Source organism: Podarcis gaigeae (assembly GCF_964106915.1).
Source record: "Podarcis gaigeae genome assembly, chromosome: 13".
NCBI classification, from domain to species: Eukaryota; Metazoa; Chordata; class Lepidosauria; order Squamata; family Lacertidae; genus Podarcis; species Podarcis gaigeae.
In genome coordinates this window covers 265,001-291,792 of record NC_139689.1, presented here as the reverse complement: position 1 = coordinate 291,792, position 26,792 = coordinate 265,001, and the positions used below count along the sequence as shown (strand labels likewise).

General features: G+C 51.8%; 3 protein-coding genes across 4 annotated transcripts in view; 1 reads left to right on the top strand and 2 right to left on the bottom strand.

Annotated features, from left to right (window-relative positions):
• Positions 1-2,953: 2,953 nt before the first annotated feature.
• LOC310828840 (uncharacterized protein) overlaps positions 2,954-26,792 on the bottom strand; it is a 57,705-nt gene continuing 33,866 nt past the window's right edge. The window contains exons 1-6 of one of the 2 annotated variants that reach the window (XM_083706775.1): positions 13,331-13,406; positions 11,228-11,738; positions 10,981-11,062; positions 10,206-10,288; positions 9,363-9,489; positions 2,954-5,743 (exon numbers count right to left, since the gene is read on the bottom strand). In XM_083706775.1, the coding sequence (XP_083562901.1) occupies positions 4,665-5,743; positions 9,363-9,489; positions 10,206-10,288; positions 10,981-11,062; positions 11,228-11,644 (1,788 nt within the window). In that variant the 5' untranslated portion in view covers positions 11,645-11,738; positions 13,331-13,406 and the 3' untranslated portion in view covers positions 2,954-4,664. Of the gene's footprint in view, positions 5,744-9,362; positions 9,490-10,205; positions 10,289-10,980; positions 11,063-11,227; positions 11,739-13,330; positions 13,407-26,792 lie in introns of those variants that run through there. The other variant, XM_083706776.1, reaches the window with a different exon arrangement.
• Positions 16,207-21,826, top strand: TM4SF5 (transmembrane 4 L six family member 5). Its single transcript, XM_083707194.1, has 5 exons — positions 16,207-16,483; positions 18,902-18,982; positions 20,114-20,253; positions 21,298-21,490; positions 21,674-21,826. The coding sequence occupies exons 1-5, from the start codon at positions 16,310-16,312 to the stop codon at positions 21,689-21,691; spliced, it is 606 nt and encodes a 201-aa protein (XP_083563320.1). The 5' UTR covers positions 16,207-16,309; the 3' UTR covers positions 21,692-21,826.
• Positions 22,994-26,538, bottom strand: LOC310830578 (vitelline membrane outer layer protein 1 homolog). The gene is made up of 3 exons (XM_083710358.1): positions 25,659-26,538; positions 24,023-24,144; positions 22,994-23,303 (listed from the first exon to the last, which is right to left on the bottom strand). The coding sequence occupies exons 1-3, from the start codon at positions 26,031-26,033 to the stop codon at positions 23,000-23,002; spliced, it is 801 nt and encodes a 266-aa protein (XP_083566484.1). The 5' UTR covers positions 26,034-26,538; the 3' UTR covers positions 22,994-22,999.

Below are 26,792 nucleotides of genomic sequence, written 5' to 3'. Positions count from 1 at the left end.
GTTTTTGCCTGGTGCCAGGGCTGCCATATTTCAAAAAGTGAAAATCAGAGTTGTTTAGTTGTTTATCTTTCTTTGTTGTCTTTGCCGTTGTTGACCTTTTTTTTTTTTTTGCACAATTGCCAAGAAATTTGATGTTTTTTAGCTTTTTTAAAAAAATTAAAAATCAGTACTTCTGGAATGGGTTGCCATGTTATCCTGGACATTTTCACGCTTGCCAAAAATTCCCCTCAGACACTATTATCATCGGATAAATCCCGGATATGTCCAGGAAACCCCGGATGCATGGCAGCCTTACCTGGTGCTTAATACCTGAAAGGAAATGAGTCCATGTTAATTAGCACCAGCCTGCCTTAATCAGCCCTGATCACGCTAATTTCAAAGGGTTTGGGAACGTCTTACTTGGTTCTATCATAGAGACTCATGACTCTGATGCCCCAAACCTTAACTAAATTCTAGCACCTATTGGTTCCAGGATTTCTGGGTTTCTGGCATGCTGAGAGTCGTAACATTACCCTCTGCCAAGAAATGAGCACCTGGCCACAGAAAAATTAGCAGAAAGACTTAATCATAGACCATGGGTAGGCAACCTAAGGCCCGGGGGCCAGATCTAGCCCAATCGCCTTCTCAATCCGGCCCGTGGACGGTCCGGGAATAAGCATGTTTTTACATGAGTAGAATGTATCCTTTCATTTAAAACGCATCTCTGGGTTATTTGTGGGGCATAGGAATTTGTTCATTGTCCCCCCCCCCAATACAGTCCAGCCTCCCACAAGGTCTGAGGGACAGTGGACCGGCCCCCTGCTGAAAATGTTTGCTACCCCTGTCATGGATCATTATAGGGTGACCTCCCCCACTCTCAGAAACCCTCCACCCTGCCCCAAACAGCTAACTTTGGATGCCCCCCACCAACAGAATATAGAGGGCTCTTATGGCAGTGATGGCCAAACTTGGCCCTCCAGCTGTTTTGGGACTACAATTCCCATCATCCCTGACCACTGGTCCTGTTAGCTAGGGATGATGGGAGTTGTATTCCCAAAACAGTTTGGCCATCGCTGTCTTATGACATCCCACAGGGGTCCAGTGTCCAGCTGACCCCCAGCCTGGTCAGTTTTTCTCCAACATGGGAAAGGCTTCCCAACCACCTTTGTCTTTCTGCCTCCATCTTTATGGCACACACACCCTTCCTGCATTGCCAGGCATTGGGCTAGATGACCCTTGGGGTCCCTTCCAACTATGGTTCCTCTTCCCCCTTTCCAAAGACTGCACCCCCTGTTTCTGCAACCCCCACCCCCCAAATCCACAGCCTCCCCCCCCCCCAGGAATCTTTTCATCAAAAGCTCCATGGACCCTCTTCTCAACAGGCAGCAATCATAGCAGCCTAGCCCTGATTCCTAGACTCAAAGGATCATGGAATTGTAGAGTTGGGAGGGACCATGAGGATCATCTAGTCCAACCCCCTGCAATGCAGGAATCTTCTCCCCAGCGTGGGGCTCAAACCCATGACTCCGAGATTGAGAGTTGTGTGCTCTCCGACTGAGCTATAACCAAAGAAAGACACGAAGGTACAGATAGGAAGCCTTTGAAGCTTTTTAATTTTATTTTTGCATTTGCCATTTTACAAACCATAACAACAAAAACGAAACAAAATTCAGACATCATACCCATTTAACCCCCCCTTTGTGGATCTTTATATTTTCATTTTCATTCGGCATCTTATCACCAACTCCAATTATTGTAAATCCTTAATCAATCCATGGTTCAGATTTTTACAAGTTTTCTGTCAAACCTACTAATGAATGTAATTGTTTACGATAATTTTTCAAATACATTATATACTTCCCCCATTCTTTATTAAAATTTGATTCTTTCTGCCTAGAGTGGTAGATTCATAATCTGGTGAACCGGGTTCGCTTCCCCGCTCCTCCACCTGCAGCTGCTGGGTGACCTTGGGCCAGTCACACTTCTCTGAAGTCTCTCAGCCCCACTCACCTCCCAGAGTGTTTGTTGGGGGGGAGGAAGGGAAAGGAGAATGTGAGCCCCTTTGAGATTCCTTAGGGGAGTGATAAAGCGGGATATCAAATCCAAACTCTTCTTCCTCTTCTTCTGATTCTTCCTGTAAATTTTGCCAATCCAGCATAGTTCATTAATTTTAACAGCTGCTCTTCCTTGTTTGGAACTGTATTTTCTTTCCATCCCTGGGCCAGCAACATTTGGGCAGCTGTGGTTGCATACATGAACAATTTATTCTGGTCCTTCAGGATCTCTACACCTAAAATTCCTATAAGAAAAGCTTCTGGTTGCTTACTAAACATTTTTTCCACCGCATTATACTGTATATCATTTTCCATGAAGCTTTTTTTACTACCACATATGATGCCCTCTTTCTCTTTACATTTCCAGCACGTTAGAATTTGATTTATACATTTTAGCTAATTAAGTACCAATGGGACATCATTTTCATGTAGTTTTCTTTCAAAGTATAACATGCTGTAAATTTCAGATCTGTAACCAATAATTTTTTCCCACACTGCTAACTCAATATTATAACCAAAATCCCTTGCCCAGTGTATCACCACTGCTTTGAACTGTTCCATCTTTTGTTTACCAATCCAATAAAAAATCATACATTTAGTTTTTATTTTCCAGCAACTCTTTCAAATTGGGAGGTTTTATGAGAAAAACCTTTCTTTTTATCCAACTTCATTAAGCTGGTGATATTGCAACCAATTGGTTATTAGTCCTCTTACTTCTTCATAACTCCTTAATTGTAAGTCTTGATCTACCTCTTTTAATAGTTCTTTGTAAGTTACCCAGTTGTTTCTCGTATTTATTTTTTCCACCGATTAAGTTTAAAGCCTGCTACCTCTCCAAATTATGAATCTGTTCCAGAGCCTTTGGAACCCTGACCAGAGGCTCCTCTACCAATATCACCACATCATCATCAGCAAATGCCTTATTTATATGTCCTGTGTCCCACTGTTATCCCTTCAATCTTGACATCCAATCTGATTCTGCTAGCCAAAACCTCTAATACTAGTATAAACAATAATTTTGACAAGGGGCAACCCTTTCTTGTCCCCTTTGTTATATTACATTTTTCTGTTAGCACATTATTTACAATCAGCATGGCGTGTTGATTGGAAGCCTTTGAAACTTTTTATTCTTAGTGCTAATATTAGTACAGTAGTACCTTGGTTCTCAAACCTAATCCGTTCTGGAAGTCCATTCCAAAACCAAAGCGTTCCAAAACCAAGGCGCCCTTTCCCATAGAAAGTAATGCAAAATGGATTATTCTGTTCTAGACATTAAAAAGACAACCCCTAAAACTGCAATTTAACATGAATTTTGCTATCTAACGAGACCATTGATCCATAAAATGAAAGCAATAAACAATGTACTGCAGTCACGCAATCAGTCAATCAGTAGCTGAACTGGGTTCCACACAGTTACAAAAACCAAACCAAAAAGCTGCAGAAACAAAAACGCAAAATAAATAGCAAAAACAGACAGACCTCAGCGTAACACTCAAAAAGGGAGTGTGGCACTCAAAACGGAGCACGTTCGGCTTACGAAAAAGGTTCGCAAACCAGAACACTTACTTCTGGGTTTGCAGTGTTTGGGTTCCAAGCTGTTTGAGTACCAAGGCGCTTGAGAGCCAAGGTACCACTGTATTAACAAGTAATCATGCTGGCTCAAGACACACAGATTTTAGGGGGAGGAGGAATGTTAGGAGGAGTTCTCCCACTGACCCACCTGCCCCCCTCCCCATCTGGAGCTCCCAACGCCTTCATCTTCCACCCCATCAACAAGGCGTCCTTGGCCAGAAACCACCAGCAGACCCCTCCCCTCAGCTTTAGCCCCTGCTGCTCACTAGGAACACTGACCCCCTGGAGGCAGTCTGGAACTGGTGCAAGGAGAAGAGGCAGATCCAGGCAGCAGGGCGGCGGTGCAAGTGAGGGGAGGTGGGAGCACAGGAGAGAGGGGGCAACGTGGAATAATTAACAGGAATGGGCAAAAGGTGCCTCAGTTTCCTCTCTGGCACAACTGAGTTGGGTGAAGGCCAAGCAAACTGAGGCTGTGAGTAGGGCAAAATGAATTTCAACACTGCAAAGTAATCTCAAAAGGGGCAAATGAATCTCCACACGGTCCAGATCAGGAGAAGTCATACCACTGCTCTATTCTTCCTTGGTCAGAGCACACCTGGAGTCTTGTGTCCAGTTCTTGGCACCCCAATTCAAGAAGGATATTGACAAGTTGGAACGTGTGCAGAGGCAGGTGAGTGACCAAAATGATCAAGGCTCTGGAAATCAAGACTTAGGAGGAACAGCTGAAGAAACTGGGGGTGTTTAGTCCGCAGAATTGTAGACTTAGAGGAGATAGGATAATGACCTCTAAATATCTAAAGGCTGTCCCATGGGGGATGGAGCAAGCTTGTTTCTTCCTGGTCTGTAGAGGAGGACCTGAACCAATAGCTTCAAGTTACAAGAAAGTTGATTCCAATTAAACATCAGGAAGACCTTTCTAATGCTCACAGCTGTACAACAGTGGAAGCAAGTCCCTTGGAAGGTGGTGGACTCTCCTTTCCTGGAAGATCTCAAGCATGGGCTTGGTGGCCATGTGTCATGCATGTTTCAGTTGAGATTTCTGCACTGCAGTGGGTTGGACTAGCCTCTCCCATTCTCCTCACTGTGGATTTTTTGATGGAAAGTGAGATTCCCCTTCTGACTGAAGCTCTTCCCACATTCCAAGCACTCAAATGGCTTCTCCCCTGTATGAATTCGTTGATGGGAAGTGAGAGCAGAACTCTGACTGAAGCTCTTTCCACATTCCAGACATTGAAATGGTTTCTCCCCTGTATGAATTCTTTGATGGGAAGTGAGATTGGACCTCTGACTGAAGCTCTTTCCACATTCCATGCACTCATATGGTTTCTCCCCTGTATGAATTCTAAGATGGGACTTGAGATGGCAGCTGTGACGGAAGCTCTTCCCACATGCCAAGCAATTATATGGTTTCTCCCCTGTATGAATTCTTTGGTGGAAAGTGAGACTGGCTCTGTAACTGAAATTCTCTCCACATTCCAAGCACTGATATGGCTTCTCCCCTGTATGAATTCGTTGATGGGAAGTAAGATTGTTCTTATAACTGAAGATCTTTCCACATTCCAAGCACTGATATGGTTTCTCCCCTGTATGAATTCTTTGATGGGAAGTGAGCACAGAACTCTTACTGAAGCTCTTTCCACATTCCATGCACTGATAGGGTTTCTCCCCTGTATGAATTCTGAGATGGGACTTGAGATGACAGCTATGACGGAAGGTCTTCCCACATGCCAAGCAATTGTATGGTTTCTCCCCTGTATGAATTCTTTGATGGGAAGTGAGACTGGCTCTGTAACTGAAACTCTTCCCACATTCCAAACACTGATATGGCTTCTCCCCTGTATGAATTCTTTGATGGGAAACGAGATTGTTCTTGTAACTGAAGATCTTTCCACATTCCAAGCACTGATATGGTTTCTTGCCTGTATGAATTCTTTGATGGAAATTGAGAGAGTCGTGCCAAGCGAAACTCTTTCCGCATTCAAAGCACTGATAGCGTTGCTTTCCAGTGGAATTTCTTTGATAGGAAGTGGAACTGGAGCTCTGGCTCAAGCTCTCTCTGCATTCCGAATGTTGATATGGCTTCTCCTCTGTTTTGACTTTGTCGTGGTCTCCCATTTTCTTCATTTCCAATTCATCACCTGCAATGAAGAGAGAAGCAAACATTGGTACTTAACGAGATAAATTCCTTCTCTGTAGGGAGAATTGGTCTCTGCCAATCTCACCATTGAAAATAAGTTAAGGTTTTGAGGAATCAGGGGCAGGACAACCCCCTGTCTCCAGTTCAACTCATGCTTAAGCAAGTAACTGTATAGTCACAACATAACAACTAAAGAATAGGAACAGAACAGTGATTTCAGTGGGGCATGCCGCTCTCTTCACTGAATGAAAATTCCTACTGGCACTTGTAACTAGCACAGGTGAAGGAGGGGGAACTCTGATATGTGCTGAAGAGCAAGAAGGCTGGGATGGAAAGACAGAAGAGGCCCCTGGACCTTGGGGGAAGGTGTCCCATGTCCCTCTAGGCAACCCTCTGAAATCCAGTGTTTGATAGCCTCCCCCATGCACACAGAGGTACCCGAGAGGGCCGGATCCCAATTCTCTGTACAGAGAAGGAACATATCACGGTAAGTATCAATGTTCACTTCTCCTGTAGGGGAAAACTGGCTTCCATGATGTAGGAAGTATTTCAGCAGTGTCCAGATCAGGTGGCAGCCACTGTGGGCCCTACCTCCTCATTGTTAACCACCTGTTGAAGCCCTCTTCTCTCAAAGGAGGCCTGTGCTTGTGGGATGTAAACACAGGAGCAGTCAAGGACAGACATCCCTCCCCATGTTCTAACATGTACACTCTAGGAATGTTGTCATTGACTGCTCCTGTGTTTACATCCCACATACCCCTTCTCAGGCAATACAACATACACAAAACATAAACAACTTTATTCAACCACCCAGAGTCCCAGCTTGACACGTAGATTCTGGAAACTCTCTCTTGGTAGGGGTTTCGTCAGGATGTCAGCAGTCATCTCTTGGGTGCTGCAGTAGGATAGTTCCACAAGTCCATCCTGGATCATCTGGCGTATGTAGTGGTATTTAACCCCAATGTGTTTTGTTCTGGCCAGGCAGCCATCTCTCTCTCTGCCATCTCTCTCTGCCATCTTCCTTTGATGAGGAAACATCTAAGGATGCTCTCTTGGCTCCCAGCCAAGAGAGGAGATAAGGACTATCTTGCTACAAGATAGATTCTAAATGTATTTTACCTTTTTAAGCCTGTCTGCCTTCTGGGATCATATTGTGAACAGAACGTGAGTAAACTCTTTTATACTTTTATAAAGACTGTGTTGTGTCTTGTATTTTAAGAGGGAACAAAGGGGAAATTACCAGAGTAATTATTATAGAGGTTCTAGCGAACCTGTGCACACGTTACCGTTGCGAACTTAAAGGGGAATGTCTATAAACTCTGCTGATATTTTGGGAATATCCTCTCCTGCACCCCTGAACATTCCCACAGTGCTGAGATATAGGTGTCTAACTTATGGAGTTTCATGAAGGTGGAGAGAGAGGACCCAGTGGCTGCCCTGTATATCACCCAGGGGAGCTCACGTCTCAAATGATGCCGAGGTGACTATGCTCCTGGTGGAATGGGCAGTGATTCCCAAGGGCACCCCACCCCACCCCCGGATCCAGCCTGCCAGTGATGCTGGGGGAACCTTGTGCCCCTTGGTTCTAGACTGGAAAGCAGCAAACGGAGCCCCTGCTATGCGGAACTCCTCTGTGTTCCTGAGGTAAACCCTGATGGCCCTGTGCATATCCATTCCTTCTGCCCCCCTCCCCTGGAGGGTTTGTTGCCTTAACGTCTCTAGCACTGAATGAGCCCCTGTGGAGACGAAAGGAAGAATCAGTTCCTTTCTGACTCTTTCTCTCTGTCTTCTTATGAGGCAGGGCCTTCTTCTTGTCCCTGGTCTCTACCAGGGCATCCTCCAGCCCCTCTGCAAATACCTGGCCCCCCCTGAAGGGGTCACTGGCCAGGCTGGTCTTGGCTTTGGTGTCCACCTGCCACTGTTTAAGCCAGAGCTGCCTGCGCACTGCCACGTTTGCTGCCCTGGCTCCTGCTGCAAATTGAACAAGCATCCAACGAGGCATCAGCCGCATGGGCAGAGGCCTAGCTTGCTTTGTTATTCCTTGCTGGATATGGATGAACCCTGGTCCAACCTCTGCCAGAAGGGCCTGGGCTCAGATGTAAGTCGCACTGGCCATGAAAGAAGCTGCAGCCGTGACCTCAATGGCTTGTGCACAAGCTTCATGTGATCTGAGCAACAAAACCTTTTGTCTTCAGGGTTCCTGGGGTGATTCTGCCCATCTCTGGAAACCATGGATCCATGAGCGAGGGAACTTATGGGGGCATCTGCGAGAGGAACACTAAGAAATCCCACTGCAGGCTTATCAAATGGATTTAGCTGCCTTATGGAGAAGCTTGCTGCCTTAGCAGCCCCAGGAATCCACCATTCCTGCAAGATGCTCTCCTTACACTCTTCTAGAAAACGGAAAACCCTCTTGCAGGCCTTGTGCTTGGGAAAGGCCATGGAGTTGCTCCTTGGCTTCCTGGACCTACTCAGGGACATGGACTGTCCTCACAGCCTTTCCCAGGAGCTGCTCGATGTCTAGGCTCATAAAGAGTCTAGGGGAATGCTCCCCTTCGTCCTCCCGCCCTTCCTCCTCACCTGGAGAAAGCTCACTATCCTCTCTGTCTGAGGAGGTGGGGGCGGGCCTGGATCTTGAGGAAAGGGGTGTGAGAGCCTGAGGCATCCTCTGAGCTGGCTACCCATGGGGAAAGGGAAGGCTCAGCTCTTCTGGAAGCCCTTCTGCCAGAGCCCCTTCCTCCCCTGCTCAGCAGAACCCAGCGCCTCCTGTGCTGGGTCCCCTGCCTCTGAGCCCTTCCCCTGTGAGGGGACAAGAGGCTGCTCCAAGATGAGGAATGCTCTGAGGGGGAAGGGGAGGGATCAGCTCTCCTTCTCATCCTCCCTGGCACCCTGGCCATCGTGCTGGTTCCTAGCTCTGCTTGAACTGGAACCATGGGTGTTTTTCTAAGGCCTCCTCTCCACTGCTGCCCCTGGCTGAACGGGGCTGTGGGGCGGCCCAGAGCCTGTCCTAGCCAGGTGACCTACTCAAGAGCAAATGGAGGCCTCTCAGAGGGTGGGGGGAGGCAAGGGTTGTCCCCCTACCCCACTTTCCTGGTTTTCCAGACCTTCCAGACGTGCTGGAGCTGCCGGATCAGGCCTTTGCAGGTCGACCAAAACCTTGGCCTGGGCTGCTGCTAAATTCAAGACGTCCCCTTGCCCAGTTGGCCTGGGTTCCCACAGAATTCTCTGAGGAGTCAGCCAAGAGATCTATTTCCCAGAAAAAGGACTCCTCCTGAGAAGGGGCCCCTCCTGCTGTGTTCCAGCCCTTTCTGCGGTTCTGTTTGGCCCAATCATAGAATCCGTTCCATCTCTAATGTCAGTCATCATTTTGGTCAACCAGAATCTGACAGAATCAAGAACAAAAAACTGACAGCCTAATCAAAAGGCATAACCAGAGAAAAAAATGTTCACAGACAACACAGTTGATAGCCCTCTATTCAAGGTAAGATGAGGGCGTGTGTGTTAGAATCCCAGATGCTGTAGGTGGCGCTGTTGAGATCCATCAAAATCTGAGAGGTTCGTCACAAAAATTAATGTAAAGAATTTCAGGACAGATATTATGATCCAATAGGGAGCCTTACCGAGAGAGGCCATGATCCCACGATTCTCCTCCATGACTTCCTGATGCAGAGCTCTCTGGTCAGGATCCAGCAATGCCCACTCCTCCTCCGTGAAATACACAGCTATATCCTCAAAGCACACTAGACTCTGAAAGAAAAGGTCTTCCTTTCAGAAAGCATAAAGATTATCTAGCACACATTGTTCTGTTGTTTCCTGTCTGTTAGTTGCTGTGTAGTTTTCAGGGGAATGTTTCACCGCACATTTTAATGATGGATGCATATCTAAGCATCTTAATGGAATGATTTTATTCTGTATTTTTAAAACTGGGTACTAATCTTTGTACAAAGGGGTGAAACTCCACATGGTGCTCTTCAGATCCGTATGTCTGCACAAGCATTTTAGCTTGTGAGATGGCAGGCTCCCCTCTCTCCTCTCCTTATGTGGTATTTTGGGAGGGTGCAGAGAGACACCTCTCCTCATTCCCTAAAGCCAACTTCAAGGGATGCATGGGGGCTTGGGGAGGTGGAGAAGAGGGGGAAGCCCTCAACTGGAGGGGCTGGGCAGGTGAATTCTCACCACTGTTTTTTTTTTAAGTTCCTTATGTTTTAGCATTGACCAGTAAACACAGAAACAGAATTGCAACAACTGATAAATAACGCTAGCAACATTCAGGAGGAGAGTTAAGGTGAGGTGGCTGTTCATTACTCTCAGCAGATAAGCCTTCTCCAATGGCATTTTCAGTGTTCATTAAGGGCAGCTTTGGCAGAAGCAAAGAGGAAAGGGAGAGAGATTCATTTGCGCCCAGAGATGCCCTGGCTGCCCCACCCCTCAGCCTCTTTCCCCACAAGGCTCCCTCTCCCTACCTGATCTGGTTCCACAGTCGCTGTTTCCCCTCCGCCACCAAGAAAAGATGGAGTGGGAGGTTTTGCTGGCATCATTCTATCACCTGCAAGAGACAAAGGTAAGTGGGGAGACAGGAGTGCCTGCCTCTCTCAGAGGTGAAGCCTCTACATCCGCTGCTTCACCTGCGGATGTAACAGAGAAGCAGAATTGTGTGTCATCAGTATATTGCTGGCAACGTCCTCCCAAACTCTGGATGTTCCTACTCAGCGGTTTCATGTAGATGTTAAGTAGCATGGGATAAAACAGAGCCCTGAGGAATTCCTCCCTTAAGGCTCCATGGGGCTAAAAAGCACTCCCCAAGCATCACCCTCTGGGAACCATCATCCAAGGAGGACCAGAACCACTGCAAAGCTGTGCCACCTCCTCCGGACTCAGCCAGCTGCTCCAGAAGGAGAGCGTGATCGATGGTATCAAAAGCCGCTGAGATGTCCAGCAGAATCAACAGGGGCATCTTTCCCCATCTCTCTCTCGGCAAAGGTCATTACATAGGGCAACCAAATCAGTTTCTGAGCCACAACCGGGCCTAAACCCTGATTGAAATGAATCTACTTATAACAAGCCTCACATGCTGAGTGCATTTTAGCATTTGTACCCATTGCCTATTTCAGCAGTGCAAAAATACATTTCCCCTCCTTGAGGCTCTTGGTCCCAAATGTCTTCCACAAAAAGATGAAAAGATTAGTTTCAAAACCAACAGAATGGGATCAAAGGGACAAAAGACTCCTTCCTCCTTACCCAGTGACCTCTCTTTTGTGTCCAGCGGAGTCCTCTCTTCCTCAGAGTAATCTGGGCCCATTGCTGCAAGCAGATCCTTTCCCTGAAAGAACGAAAAGAATTCATAGAATTATAGAAAAGGAATGAGAGGCAACAATTTTAGAATATCCGACAATGCTCCACTAATGGGCCATTAGCAGAGCATTTGGGTTTGTTCTTTCTCCTGTCTGGAGCCCCTTGGGAGCATCCAGAGGAAAGTCTCTCTCACCTGCTTCTTCTCCGCCTGCTTCCTCTCCTCCGCCTGACTCAGGAGGAAACCTTCGGCCAGAGCCACTGCCTGGGAACTGGTCTCTGCTCCGCATTCCCTCACCCAGCTCTCCATCTCCGCTGGAAGGACAGCCAGGAACTGCTCCAAGATCACCAGGTCCAGCATCTCAGCTTTCGTGTGCCTTTCTGGCTTCAGCCATTGACGGTCAAAGCGGTAGAGTTGGCTGCAAACCTCTCGAGGTCCTTTGGCCTCCTGGGAGCAGAACTGCCTGAACTGCTGGCTCTGCACATCTGAGCGAACGGTGTCCTCCTCACCCAGGATTTTCTGTATGGAGTTTTCCCAGAATCCCCCATGGCTCCCAGTGTCAATGCCATGGCCTCTTCCTGCTTCAGGGTCAGCTGAGTCTTGTTCATCCATCCGTGCTCTCAGGAAGCCTCTAAGAGATCGGAAGGAATCCTTTTCCCTTCCTCTTGCCAAGTTCTGTGTGTCCGAAAAGAGGTGCTAGCAAAATCTACAAAGGAAATGCATTGTTCCGTTATTAAACTGACATAGTCAATTTGTTTCCTGGGCAAGCGTGGATGAGTCCTGCTAGCAAGCAGGATTGGACTGCACCACAGGCCAGATTTTGAGCTTTCTTTAAGAAAAGGTAAGCCTCCAGCCCTCCTAGAAGGAAAGTGACCATGCCAAACTGTGAGATGAATCAGCCTGGTTGATCCTGTCTTTCAGTGTTTGCAGACAAGGAATGAAGTCAGACCTGTGACTGACAAGTGTGCCAGTTATACCAAATGTGATGTACACACTGGGCTAACAGTGGGGGTCCTAATTCCAGGGTTCTCAAGAGTTGCTCTCCCACCCCCACTTCAGGACACATTTCTTCCCTGCTTCTGTCCCGTTTTCTAGCACTTGGAAGCTCCAAGGTTCTCAAGGCAAATTACTGGGGTAGGGCACCTTTTTCTTTTTTCTGAGGGCCCAGATGGTTATCTGGCCAACCCCCCGAGGGTCAACTGGGCAAGACCAAAGTTCATTTGGGTGGGTTCAAAGGACAGCGCTAAAAAGCAAGTAAATTGTTCTATGCTTGTACTTGTTTTAAACATCTTTAATATTGTATTTTACTTCTGCCATCTACCATGGGAACTTAAGGGAAAGGGCAGGTAATTAACAGCAGTGGCAGCAGCAACAGCAGCAACAACTCCCACACGGATCAAAAATGTTGGGAATACTCCTGGATCCAACATGGTCACTGGAGTCTCAGATGATGCCAGCGACTCACAACTGCTGCCTCTCGCATAGATTTTACTGCATTTGCAGCCCCAAAGTGACTGCCCTGGGGCGCAAGCCTGGAAGTCCTGGATTGACCAGATGACAAGACCTGCAGAAATTCCCTTCTGAACTGTTGAACCCACTGTGGGTCTTGTCCGCTCAATCCACCAGAGCCTGTCTTCGCATGCAGAGGGAGTCCCTAACTCACTGAGGGTTTAAGACCCATTGGCTACCCTCATCTGGTTTAGCCAGCCATTCAAATCTGCTGCCAGGGGGCAGCCACTAACCCATACTGCCAGCTTTTAGGAACCACATGTGAGAACAAAGGTGGAGGAACTAGCCAGAAGGAGCCCGTCATTTCCCCACCACAGATACTGCCCCTTCTCTACCGCCCCATTTCCAGCTGGGCTAGGCTGCTAGTCCCTTTGAGAGAGAGAGGATGTGGACAGGGCACTCCATGCTCTGGGATTATTGCAATGCCCGCTACGTGTGTGGAGCTGACGTATGTGCAGCTCCAAAATCCCACAGCCAGATGATGGGCTGGGCTCCCTCTCTTCATTCATTGCACTTCCACCCACCCTTTTCTCCCAGGGGCTCAAGGCGGCATCCAGGGGTCTCCCTGCTGTCCTTTAATCCCCACAGCAGCCCTTGAGAACACCATTCATTCCTGTTTTAAAGCAGCTGCATTGCCTGTCAATTCCTTTGCAGGGCCAATTGGGTGGTTGTGTCTTGGGGTGTGGATGGGGCTGAGTGGGGGCTCCCCGCCTGCATGAGCTGAACAGGATCCCCTGATGCACCCCCCCCCCCGCTTCTCCCCAATGCACCCCATGGCGGAAGACTCACCAGCTTGCAGGAGGTGCAAAGCAGAAAGACAGCAACTTCCCTCCCCCTCTCTTGCAGGAAGGGACGTCAGTGGCAGGGAGGAGGGGCTTCTCATCTGGAGGACTGTCCCCCCCACCTTCATTGCCTTTCCTCTCTAGGAATCCAGCTCAGCTCCTTTTAACCCTGGCAAAGCCAGGCACACTCAGCCCTCCCTCTGCAGAGCAGGAGACACGTGTGTTGAGCACACCCAGAGCTCCTTTATTTGTGGGAAGGGGAACCATGGGAGTAACCAGGATTTATGTTTTTTTTTTGGGGGGGCAGGTCTCCCACCTGTCCCCATCCTCTGGCTCTGTCCAGCAGATTCGGAATGACATGGGTCAGCAACAGTTGCTTCAAATTACTTTCTTTTGACCCCAAGTGCTCAGAAAAATCTTTCTACGATTTGTAGTTTGGGGTTGTTGTTGTTGTTTAGTCGCTTAGTCGTGACCGACTCTTCGTGACCCCCTGGACCAGAGCACGCCAGGGTACTTTGGGGTAAGTATTATTATTATTATTTATTTGTGGGAGGGGCAGCTACCCCCCCTCCCTCCATCGGGGTGGCCTCTTGGCTGGCAGGTTTCTGAGCTGGAGGAGCAGCAAGCAGGAGAAAAGGCCCTGCAAGAATCAGGAAGCCCCATCCTGGAATCATAGAACTGTGGAGTTGGAAGGGACTCCTGAGGATCATCTAGTCCAACCCCCTGCAATGCAGGAATCTCAGCTCAAGCATCCACGAGGGACGGCCGTCCAACCTCGGCTTAAAAACCTCCAAGAAAGGGAAGTCCACCACATTCTTCCCATCCTAATGTTTTTTCCCTGATGTTTGCTTGGAATCTAATCCTTTGGTCCACATTCTCCCCTCCTGAGCAGGAGAAAGCAAACTCCCCCCATCAGAGACATTGGATCTCGGCTGAGGGATGAGCGAGGAGGCTCCCGGTTCCTGCCTTTTCTGGGACTGAAGAGAGGAGGCGGTAGACCCATCCCAGGAAATATTCCTAGTGATTTTTAATGGCATTTTAGTTCCTGCCCTTCTTTCCCCTACTATATTGCATTGCAGTTTGTATCCTGTGGAGTTTGATATAATATGAGGTGTAAGATATAAAACAAGCTATAAACATACAATTAGCAGAGAACACGGCAAAGGCGACAAGTTCTGAAAGACTCGTTTCTGGGTTCGGTCCTGGAAAAGAAGGAGTGCAAAACCGGAAAAAGAGTCAACGTCACAAGTAAATTAAAGGTGAAATACTTATTGGCATTACTGCCTACAAATGGTGGCAGCTGATAAACACAGAAAGAAGATGTGTGAGAATGGGGAAAACATAATACAAAAAAAGCACTTTCTCTCTCTCATATCTATCAATCTATCGATCTCTATCCAGTGCTTTTTTATATTAAAAATGTTTAGAGGTACTCTCATTTCGACTCAAGAAAACCACCATTTTATAGTTCAAATTGGGGAAAATAAGTACAGTAAGTGGACAAAAGTACAAAGATTCACAAAATGTTTAGGGGTAAGTGTACCCCTGCGTACCCCCTAGAAAAAAAGCACTGTATCCATCTATTTCCAGGTAGGTAGCCGTTTTGTATCCATCTATGTGTATCAGGGCACTCCAAGCTCTCAGTCCAACTGGGCCACAGGAGGTCATGCACTGAATTAAGTTTCCATATCATAAACTGAAGTGTGTGCAGCTCTTTGCCTTCAGCGACCCTCCACTTCAGGGACCCCCACTTTCCACCTCAATTGCCCTCTCGCTCCTGGGATTTCCTCCCCCCCTTCTTTTAGCATCTCCTTGCCCCCTGCCTCCACCTCTGCCATTTCAGCCCCTTTTAGCCTCGGGAGACCCTGGAGGAGCATCCCTTTGGGGGTGAGGCCAAGCAGTGGGGAGGTTGCAGCGCCTGCTGTAGCTGCAGAGAGCGATGCAGGAGAGACATGTTTTGTTGCAGTCGGGGCAAAGGAAGGCGTTTGGTTGGGCTGCTGCAGATGCACCAGGGCGTTTCTTCTCTCTGGGCTCCTGCCAGCAGTTTGGCGTTTGGCAGTGGAGGTTGTAGACTCCCTTCCTGGGAGGTTTTCAAGCAGAGGTTGGCTGGCCACTGCCAGGGATGCTCAAGCTGAGATTCCTGCATTGCAGGGGGTTGGACTAGATTACTCCCGGGGTCCCTTCCAACTCTGCAATTCCTTGGAAGGTGGTGGACTCTCCTTTGCCAAAGGTTTTCAAGCAGAGGTTGGTGGCCGTCTGCTGGGGATTTTTGAGCTGTGATTCCTTCACTGCAGTCTAGATTACTTTTGGGGGCTCCTTCCAACTACAGAATATGATTATATGTACAGGGGGCAGACTGGCTTCCAAAAAAGAAACGGGCCTTCTCTGCAGTGGCTCCCCATCCGCTCTCCCCAAGGAAATTCACCTACCGCCTTCATTATACACCTTGAGGCACCAGACAAAAACATTGGTTGCTTTGGTTGTCATCCTATGCCTATGTGGCTCTTTTTTTGGGGGGGGGGTGTTATTGGGTTGTTGTTTCTATTTTGATGATATATTTTGTGGTTTCATATTCTGATTTGGTTTTGTGAATTGGCTTGAGGCCTCCGGGAACAGGGCAGTATATGAATTCAATAAATCAATAAATAGAATTCTAGAACTGCAGAGCTGGGAGGGACCCCAAGGGTCATCTAGTCCAACCCCTGCAATCCCTGACAGATGCCCCCCCCCCGACCTCTGCTTAAACCCCACCAGGGAGGGAGGCAGAGTTTCTGTGCAGCAGAGAAGAGGAGGAGGAGGAGGAGGCAGGGATGCCAGGCTGGGAGATGTTTTCCCTCTCCTCTGGCCAGCCCTTTGCCCTCCTTATCTGCGAGCAAACAGTTTCCTGCTCTGGCTCCTCCACACGGCAGCAGCAGCAGCCTCCTCCTCCGCTTCCGCCGTCCGGCCGCACCTGCGCCCATCTCCCCCTGGGGCCTCGTCTCCCACCATGTGCACCGGCAAGTGCGCCCGCCTGGTGGGCCTCAGCCTGGTGACCGCCGGCCTGGCCTGCATTGTGGCCAACATCCTCCTGATGTTCCCCAACATGCAGCGGGACTGGACGCCCCAGAACATCACCACCCAAGTGTGGCTCATGGGGGGCCTCATCGGTGGGGGGCTGATGGTGAGTGCCCAGGGCTGGTGGGTGGGGCTAGATGACCCTTGGGGGGCCCTTCCAACTCGCCAGTTCTGTGATTCTAAGGGAGGGGGTGGGTTCTCCTCCACTGGAGGCATTTAAGCAGTCCTTGGGTGGCTGCCTGCCAGGGGTTCATTAGCTGAGATTCCTGCATTGCAGGGGGTTGGTCTAGATGACCCCGGGGGGCCCTCCATCCCTATGATTCTCAGGACTTGCAGCCGGGAAGAGCCTCCCTTCATGGCTTGGGGACATGTCGGTGGTGAGAGAGACACTGCTTCCTCCTGCCTTGCACAGCCTGACTCACTTCCTCGAGTTGTCTGCCCAGGGACATCTCTGGTACCAACCACAGTCCCCCCCCCGCCCCCCCCAGCATGGCCTGATTGCATTGGATGCTCAGGAGCAGAGCGACTCTGGCAGGGCCGGACTGAGGTTTGATGAGGCCCTCAGCTCCTGAAGGGAATGGGGCCCTTTATATGTCCAGCTGTCCTTTGTCAACAACAAATTGTCCCTGCTTTTTGTGTTGAATATATGCTATATGGCAATTTATAGACCTAATTAGGTATCTAAAACACTGCTGCTGTATGTAGGTTTTACAGTGGTACCTTGGGTTACAGACGCTTCAGGTTACAGACACCGCTAACCCAGAAATAGTACCTCGGGTTAAGAACTTTGCTTGAGGATGAGAATAGAAATTGTGCTCTGGCGGCGCAGCGGCAGCAGGAGACCCCATCAGCTAAAGTGGTGCTTCAGGTTAAGAACAATTTCAGGTTAAGAACAGACCTCCAGAATGAATTAAGTTCTTAACCCAAAGTACCACTGTATTTTATTTGTTTTTTATCTTATATTTGGGAAATGTACATCCAGTTTCTTTTTCCTTTAATATTTTTGGGGGCCCCCAAGAAAATGGGGCCCTAAGCTATTGCTTGTTTAGCTTACATGTAAATCCGGAACTGGTCTGGGGAGGTTGACAGCCCTGACCCACAGCAGGACCCCGGCTGTCTCTCCTGGCAATGGGGTGCCAAGCACATTCCCCAAGGGACTAGGGGTGCCACTGGAGAACCCAGAGGAACCCCATCATCTGGTCTGGCCCCCCACCATAGCACTTTCTTCCCATAGGCAGCCTCAGTTTCTCTCATGGTGAACTTTGTGCAAAGTTTCCCCTGACGCACACTCTGTGGGAGATAACAGGGCCTTATCTGCAAGGGAGACAGCTGGCATGGAGTGGGGGTCAATAAAACAAGGTGATCTCTGCTCCCCGAAAGGGGAAATGAGGCGCATCAGGGGAGAAGGCAGGAGTGGCAAAGGTTTGCTGGAGGGACCTGATGGGGGGGTCTTGCCGGGGGGGGGGTGCCACTGCCCATGTTTCGGGGGGGGGCACCTTCAGATCCACCTGCCTTTTCTGTCAAATGACAGATGTGTGCTTCTGGCATCCTGCAGCCTGAGAGCTGCTCAGGTAAAGGCAGGTCCTGAGTTCGAATAAGCCCAGCCCAGTGGCATCAGGTGGAGAGGGCCGGGGGGGGGGGCAGTGGCAAGAACTGAGGTTACAGGGAACCAGGCAGAGGGCCTTCTTGGTGGTGGCACCCGCCCTGTGGAATGCCCTCCCAGCAGATGTCAAGGAAATAAACAACTACAGTGGTACCTCGGGTTACAGATGCTTCAGGTTACAGACTCTGCTAACCCACAAATAGTACCTCGGGTTAAGAACTTTGCTTCAGGATGAGAACAGAAATTGTGCTCTGGCGGCGCAGCAGCAGCAGCGGGAGGCCCCATTAGCTAAAGTGGTGCTTCAGGTTAAGAACAGTTTCAGGTTAAAAACGGACCTTCGGAACGAATTCAGTTCTCCACCGGAGGTACCACTGTATCTGACTTTTAGAAGACAATAGAAGGCAGCCCTGTTTAGGGAAGTTTTTAATGTCTGACGTTTCATTCTGTTTTTATATCTGTTGGAAGCCGCCCAAATCTGCAACCCACCCAGAGGGGTGGCATATAAACCATCAGATTGTTGTTGTTGTTGTTATTAGTGGTGTGGGCAGCCAGGCCAATCCAGGGGCCACCGTGGAGGAGTTAACCTCTGGAACTCACTGCCACAGGAATGAGTGGCCGCCACCCGCTTGGATCTCTTGAAAAGAGGGTTGGGCAAGTTCCTGTTTGCTGGGTTTCCCCTTTCAGCCACAGCGGGAGCAGGATTCTGGACAAGACGGCCTCTTCCAGCATCCAGCCTCTTCTTACGTCCTTGTGGAGCTTCCTGAGCCAGAGGCAGTCTATCTGTCTTCCTAGGTTCTCTGGGGCACTTGGCTGCTGTGAGGACAGGAGGCTGAAAATCCAGGAGTGGGGGGGGGGGGTCCTTCCTTGGGGCTGATCCAGCAACTCTCTGACCTTCCTCTTCTCCCTTTCCGCCTCCCCCAGGTCCTCTGCACCGGGTGCTCTGCCGTGAGGGCCGGAGGGAAAGGCTGCTGCGGATACGGATGCTGCGGGAACAGGTGCCAGGTACGGATCCTTGGGCCCTCCTCCCCGTCTCTTCCTCTGCCTCGTCTGCCGGGGGGCCCAGCTCTCTCTCGGCCCCTTGAGCCGCCACCTGCAAGGCGCCTGCTAGAGGCAGCCAGGTCTCTGGAACTACAGTTCCCAGGCAGCCAGCACATCCTGCTAGGGGCTAGAGGGAACTGTAGTGCCCCCCCCCCAAATAATAATTGGTGATCACTCAGTTGGTAGAGCATGAGACAGGATTGTGGGTTGGAGCAAAAGATTCCTGCATTGAAGCAGGTTGGGATGGATGACCCCTGGGGGTCCCTTCCAACTCAACATTCCTGTGATTCTGTGGAAACCTCTGGAGGACTCCAGGTTGGCCGGGTGTGTGTGGAAGGGATCCCTTCCAACTCTGCAGTTCTCATATTCTAAACAGGGGCATGTTTCTCTTCTCTCTCTCTCTCTCTCTCTCTCTCTCTCTCTCTCTCTGTGTGTGTGTAAGTGAGAACAAGCCAGCAACTCAGCTGAGGCTGGGCCTGTTCTTTGGGGCTGGAGGGTGTTTTCATTCCTGGCCCTCAGTCCCAAACATTCCCCCTTTTAAAAAAACCCTAGTAATCTGATCCAGGCCTAGAACCAAGGAGCTGCTCCTTTGTGAAAATGGGCACCTTGCACCCTGAACCCTTTATTCCTATTTTCAGCTCTGGCAAAGGAGGGGGAATCAAGCAGGTCACAAACTGTTGCTTATTTTGTCTGCCCTGGAGGACCCCCCTCCAGTTCCACACAAACACACACTTTCGGGTTCCTCTCCCCACCTGGCCCAGTAGTGAGGCAAAGGCACTCTGCCCAGGCACAGAGGCATATGCATTGCCCGGCCTGGAAGTAGCAACACGGAGACCCTCTGCACGTGCCCCCCTTGATGTTTTCGCAATCAGAGGCTGGGGGTTTGGTAGAGGTTTGGGGGGTACAGAGTCCTGTTTCTAGGGAGGGAGACTGGTAGCTCCCACCTTGTCCCACCGAGGGGAGAGAAGGGGGGGCTTCCTATGGGGTCTGTGCCAAGAGGGTTCTGGGTTGGAGTCCTGAGAGCGGAAGAGGGGCTGAGCAAGTGGGGCGTGTGTTGGGCGGCACCAGCCCCCCTCACCTTCTCCTCCCCCACAGATGCTGCGCTCCGTCTTCTGCTCCATCTTTGGGGGGCTGGGGGGCTTCTACTGCCTGGTGGTGTCGTCCACTGCCCTGGCCGAGGGACCCTGGTGCGAGGCGAAGGACGGGACGTGGGGGTCGCCCTTCAAGGACCTCAGGTGAGGAGCGGGGGGGGGGCTGCAGTAGAGAGGGAGGGACAGCCCCCACCCCCCGGGAGACAAATGCTTCTGAATCCCAGTTGCTGGAAACCTCAGGAGGGCAGGAAGCACCCCTGCGCTCGGATCCTGGCCGTGGGTGGGAAAGATCCAGGTTTGGAGAGACCTGCTTTCAAATCTCTGCACGTGGCCAGGAAGCTCAGTGGGCAATGCTGGATTGACGCATAAGCTAAACAAGCTATAGCTTAGGGCCCCACTCTCTTGGGTGCCCCCCCATATACTTCTTCTTAATTGTATTTCACTATGAATATACTTCTTCTTAATAATACAGTGGTGCCTTGGGTTACATAGGCTTCAGGTTACATACACTTCAGGTTACAGAATCCACTAACCCGGAAGTAGTACCTCGGGTTAATAACTTTGCTTCAGGAAGAGAACAGAAATCGTGTGGCGGCAGCGGGAGGCCCCATTAGCTAAAGTGTTACCTCAGGGTAAGAACAGTTTCAGGTTAAGAACAAATTAAATACTTAACCCAAGGCGCGACTGTATTTCAGTTCAACAATTACTTTGCTAAAATAGGTACATATTATGTTATGTGCAAATGGCTTTAAATACCTATTAGGTCTATAAATTGCCCTATAGCATATATTCAACACAAAAAGCAGTTGTTGGCAAAGGGCAGCTGGACATAGAACGGGTCCCTTGACCTTCAGGAGCTGAGGGCCTCTTCAAACCTCAATCTGGCCCTGTCTGTGGGTATGACCACCTCTCAGCCTAGGATATCTGGCAGGGCTGTGGAGGGGCACCCTGGGGTCATCCAGCCTGACCCCCTGCAATGCAGGAACCACAACTGAAGCATCCCTGGCAGAGGACCATCCAACCTCTGCTTAAAAACCTCCGAAGAAGTTGGAGGAGACCCAGGCTGGCCATCTTCCCCGAGCTCCTTGGAGAAGAGGGCGGTCAATGCCATGAAATAAGTAGCGCTCCCCTGCCAAGGACCTCCTCCAGCGCCCCCCCCCCCACTGATGGCACCTGTCTCCCCCGCAGTGAGAGCTACCTGGGCAACCGGACGCTGTGGGAGGAGTGCCTGAACCCCCCCAACGTGGTGATGTGGCACGTGGTCCTCTTCGCCATCCTGCTGGGCCTGGGGCTGGTGGAGCTGGCGCTGTGCGGACTTCAGGTGGTCAATGGGCTGGTGGGCACCGTGTGTGGAGACTGCCGCAAAGCCGAGGACCGGGCGGTAAGGGGGCCTGAGAAATGGGGGGAGCGTGGGGAGAGGGGGCGGCGGCGGCAAAGCAGGCTCACCCTGGGGGTTGCGCCCTCTCTTGGCCCCCCGATTGGGCACTAAGTCCAGGTGCTACAAGCCACGGCCCCTGCGAGCCCCCACTTCACTGACCAATTTCTTTCTCTCCTTTACTCGTAGGGCGACGGGGGCCTTTGAGGGACCTGACTGGGCTGGACCCCCACCCGCAACGTGCACACTCCGTACAAGCACCCCCCACCCGCAGCCCCCCCCCACTTCTCATCTCTACGGTTTGCAAAAGTTGGAATAAACCAGCTCTCCCCTCGTTGTTGAGTCCGGCTCTGCAGGGCTGCTGTGCGGAGGGGGGCGTGGATATTTTGGGGGGAGGGATCGGGATCTGCTGCGCGGGGGGGGGGGGCTGCAAGGGGAGAAGATTCTCGCTCACTTTGGAGCTGCAGCGCCTCGTTAAACTGCGGAACTCCCTCCCACAGGAAAGAGCGGTGGCTTTGAAAGAGGCCTAGACAGATCTACGAAGGCGGCAAGGGCTCTGGGCGGACTGGGCGGCTCAGCAGACTCTGCTGGTGTCTTTGTGGAGCCTCCCGGTGCAGAGGCAGTCCACTCAGAGTCCCAGGTCCGTCGGGTATCTGGCTCCCGTGAGGAGGTCTCGGTGGTCTCGCTTTGCCCTCATCCGGCGGGGCTCGTCTTGCGTACTTATGAGATCCTCAGCAAGTGGCCTTTGGGGATAGAGTGCCTCTGAGAAGGGAGGTTCCATTCAGCCGCAAGGGCTGGAGCATCGCTTGGCATCTCCAAGTTCTGCGGTCGTCAAAGGAGGAGGAAGAGGAGCAGTGGTCGGGGTGGAGGTGGAGGTGGTGGCAGTGCCTTCAGAAGGCACTCCTCAGAGGCACTTGGCTCATATACCTGGGGAACAGCCAGCGGGGAGGGCCATGTGGAGGAGTGGGTAGGGCCAGACCATGACCTGGGAGACCGGGGTACAAATCCCACCCCCCTGGGTTACCTTGAGGGGTTGGTCGCTGCCTAACCTCCCTGGCAAGAATGGAATGAGGAAGAGTGAAGCATTTGCGCCCCCTTGAGCTCCTTAGAGAGAAGAAGGGGGACTGTCAAAGCAAACAAGCAAGCACTTTGCACGTACTCAGAGGCAATTTTTATTGTTAATGTATTCTGAGACAAAGCCTGGGTTCAGAAGGAGGGGCGTGTCAGTTGCCGATGGAGACCTGGCGGGGCAGGTGCGGGAGAGGGAAGTATCATAGACTTGTAGAGTTGGAAGGGACCCCCGGGTCATCTAGTCCAGCCCCCTCCAATGCCGGAATCTCGACTAAAGCATCCAGGACAGAAGACCACCGAAAGGTCATCCATTCCAACTCCCTGCAAATCAGGAACCACAGCTAAAAAAACAAGGCACCCCCGGGCCATCGAGCCCGACCGCCTGCCCTCCAGAGAGCCCCCTTGAAGACTTTTGCCCCAGGCCCCTCCTGCCGGGGCCCCTGCTCAGCGGCTGCAGCAGAAGAAGCGCACGTCGTTGAGGGCGGTGTCGTCCCTGAGGGCTCCGCGCACCGGGTCCTGCTTGGTCTGGATGCCGCACAGGCCCTTCCGGCAGGGCGGGCTCCACTCGCCATACTCCCCCCAGCTCAGGCCGCGCCCCTCCAGGTGGGCGCCCCCGGAGCAGGCGAAGCGCGCGTTGGTGGCGCCCATGTCGTCGTGGATCCCGCGCCGGGTCTGCTCCACCTGCAGCGAGAACCTCGTCAGGTAGGTGCCCTCGGGGCACCAGCTGGGCGGCGACCACCGGCCCCACCTGGGGGAGAAAAGGGGGCGGGAGAGGAAGAGTCAGGCCCGGGCCAGCCCTTCGGAGAGAGAGAGAGGCAATGCGGCGCAGTGGTTGGAGCGCCGGACGAGGACCTGGCGGAGACCAGGCTTCGAATCCCCTCTCGCTGGGTGAATGCCTCTCAGGCAGCCTCGCCGGCCTTGCAGGGGTGTTAGATCCTAGAATGGCGGCGTCGGAAGGGCCCTCGAGGGCCATCTAGTCCAGCCCCCCGCAAGGCCCGCCGTGAGGTCACAAATGGTTGTGCTCTCTGGGGCGGATGGGAGATGCAGGGCAATCCTGGAACTGCGGAGTTGGGAGGGATCCCAAGGGCTCATCCAGCCCAACCCTCAGCAATGCAGGAATCTCAGCTGAAGCCATCGAAGGAAGGAGCGTCCGCCCCCTTTCATGTCGCAGGGATTAAATGAGGACTAGGATCTTGGAGAGGCCAGAGCTCGAATCCCCCCTCGGTCACGAAGCTCACCAAGGGACCGCCACCCCAACCCTGCGAGGGAGGCCAGGATGAGAGAAGGCAGTGACTGCCCCCCCGATCGCCCAGTAAGAGCTTCAAGACCGAGTGCGGGGATCCGAACCCAGACCCTAGCCCAGCAAAGTGCCCTAAGGACCGGGGCAGCTGCGCAATCCTTTGGGTCGAGCTTGGGGGCGGGGGTGTGGGGCGCAGGGGCCAGGCAGGGGGAGAAGGAGCCACTCACGGGCCGCTCTGGGACTCCACGGTGTGCGCCTCGTGCTTGTAGCCCCGGCCGCCCCGAGTGCAGAAGAGGCGGATCCCGTTCAGCGCCGTGTCGTCGTCCATCGGGCCCCGATAGGCTTCCACCTGGGGCGGGGGGGGGGGGAGAAGGGGGTCGGCCAAAAAGGTCCCGGAGATGAAGCAACACACACACAATGGGGGGGGGGGGGAGGTTTCGGCGTGCGGGGCTTTTCAGCTTAGAGAAAAGGCGAAGGAGAGACGGGAGCGCACCTCGGACCTCGCCGGGGCGCAAGTCTCGGCCGTGCGCCTGGAGGTCCTGGGCTTCCCAGAGGACGAGACCCCCCTCCCTGCCTCCCTGATGGGCTCCGAAGGCAAGCAGAGCAAGACGTTTGGCACCGGCTTGGCTGCCGGACGGAGTTGCCGGAAGGAGGCGAACGAGGCGCCATCCACGCATCTCGGGGACTCCACTCTGGAATTACGCAGGCCGCGCCACGTGCTGCTTCGGGAAGTTATTCACATCTGATGTTTTCTCGTGCTTCTAATATTCTCTTGGGAGCCGCCCAGAGTGGCTGGGGAAACCCAGAGAGATGGGCGGGGTATAAGTAATAAATTATTATTATATTATTAGCAATGGATAAAATCATTTCGACCTGGAGAAAACATTAGAGAAAAGTCACCTCCCTCTCTCAGGACCCAGGGGAGCTCGAGGGCATCCAGGGAAATAATGAATGTTGGGCAGGTGAAAGGAAGGGCGTCACAGTTAAACTGTGGAACTCCCTGCCACAGGAGACAGTGAGGGCCACCAACCTAGATGGGAAAAAATTCACAGAGGAAGAGGGGGATATCGATGGCAACGAGCCATAACAGTCATGCTCTGCCTCTCTCTCAGGACACATGTGCAAGACAATCTTCCTCCCCTAATCTCCAAAGAAGCAGCAGCAGCTGGAAGCTGAAGGAGGGGAGGGAGTCTTGTGTGCGAATCCTGCTTGCTGGCTTCCCACTGGGAGTGCCATCGCTCCCTCTCCAAGGAGCATCATCACAAAACATCGTGGAAATGGAGGGAGGTTCTTCCCCCCTTATCAAGCTGTATAAAAGTGTTAATAAGTGGAGGGGGAAATGAATTCATTCCATTTTTGCTGTTTGGTGACTAGGGGAGCACGGGAGGCTGTCAGGAAGAAAGGCGCTTTGTACATGCTCAGGAGCACTGCCCACATTCCACTCCTCCATAGGGGCGGATCTACTCTGAAACTAACGAAGTTTCATCTTCAGGGCCCCAAACCCAGAGGAGCCCCAGAAGGGACCTCATTTCACATTGCTTTAAAAAAATGGGTCTAGTAGACCCAATTGGACCTGCGTGACTCAAATTGATTACTGTTTGTTCATATATTTCAACAATCTCCAAGTCTGAGAGGCAGTAGCCCAGATGCTGTGAAGGCTGTGATGGCAGTGGGGACCCAGACCTCGTTGCTGGTTGTGAAGGGGCCCCCATGGCAGTTCCGGCTTCAGGGCCCCCAATGTAGGTCCGCCCCTGCTCCTTCGTGCACCTCTGGGCTCAGCTGGGATGGCCCCCTGTTTGGGAGAGCCAGACCAGGCACAAAGGAGGGGTGGGGCTTTTATTTTGGGTGGGGAGGGGGTGTTACCTTGAGGCTGAACCCCGTGGCGTAGGTCTCCTCCGGGCACATCTCCTGCCAGGCCCAGGCGCCCCAGAGGCCTCCATTGGGCACCCCAATTTCAGGCTTGAATTCCAGGACCTCTTTGGCCTCCATTGCCATGGCTGCGGCCAGCAAGACGGCCACCAGGCCTGTGCGCCCCACTGGCCACATCGCAATGCTCAGGAGGTGCCTGTTGGTGGGTAGATGTGCCCCGTGGGTTTTTATCCCCTGGGCTGTGGCTGTGGGTGGGCCTCCTCCTTGCCCAGCGATTGGCTCCCCCGCGGGGTGGAGGGCGTAGGCCGGGTGGCGGCAGCTTGTTCTGAGGCACCCACGGGTGCTGCCGCAGCAGGAGGACCGGTTCATCCAGTTCGGATTATCTCAGGACAAAAGGGGAAACCAGAACTCTGGTGGAAGGGAGCCACCTGAGAAAGGGCAACTTGTGGCCTCCTTTCTGAGCCCCTCTCTCCTCCTTCGTTTTTACTGTTGGCCTTTGATTCTGGTTTCATCCTCTGACAGGCTCAAAGTGGCCAGCAAGTTCCTTCCATTTTATCCTCGCAACAACAACCCTGTGAGGGAGGGGGAGGGAGTGGAACTAACTGGCTGAGCTGGGATGTGGCGGCGGCAAAGAAATGCGGATTTCATGCCAGTGATCGTGAGGGAAGGCGTTGGAAATAAAACTGTCCATATTGGAATGCCGTTATACAAATCTGTGGCACAACCACGCTTTGAGTACTGTGTGACGTTCTGGTCGCCTCATCTGGAAAAAGATATTGCAGAGCTGGAGAAGGTCCAGAAAAGAGCCAGTGCAATGATCCAGGGAATGGGGGGGGGGCTCCCCCAGGAGGAAAGTCATGCAGCATTGAGGACTTTTTAGTTTAGAGGAGGAATGGTGAGAGGATGATAGAATACCGTATGATTACGCCTGGCATGGAGAAAGTGGATGGAGAGATGTTTTCCTCCCTCTCTCCTGACACTAGAACTCAGGAGCGAAGCTGAATGCTGGAAGTCCTCTTTCATGTGGCACAGAGTTAATCTATGGAACTCCCTCCCACAGGAGGCAATCGTGGCCACCAGCTTGGATGGCTTCAGAAGAGGGCCAGCCCATTTCACCTAGGAGGAGAG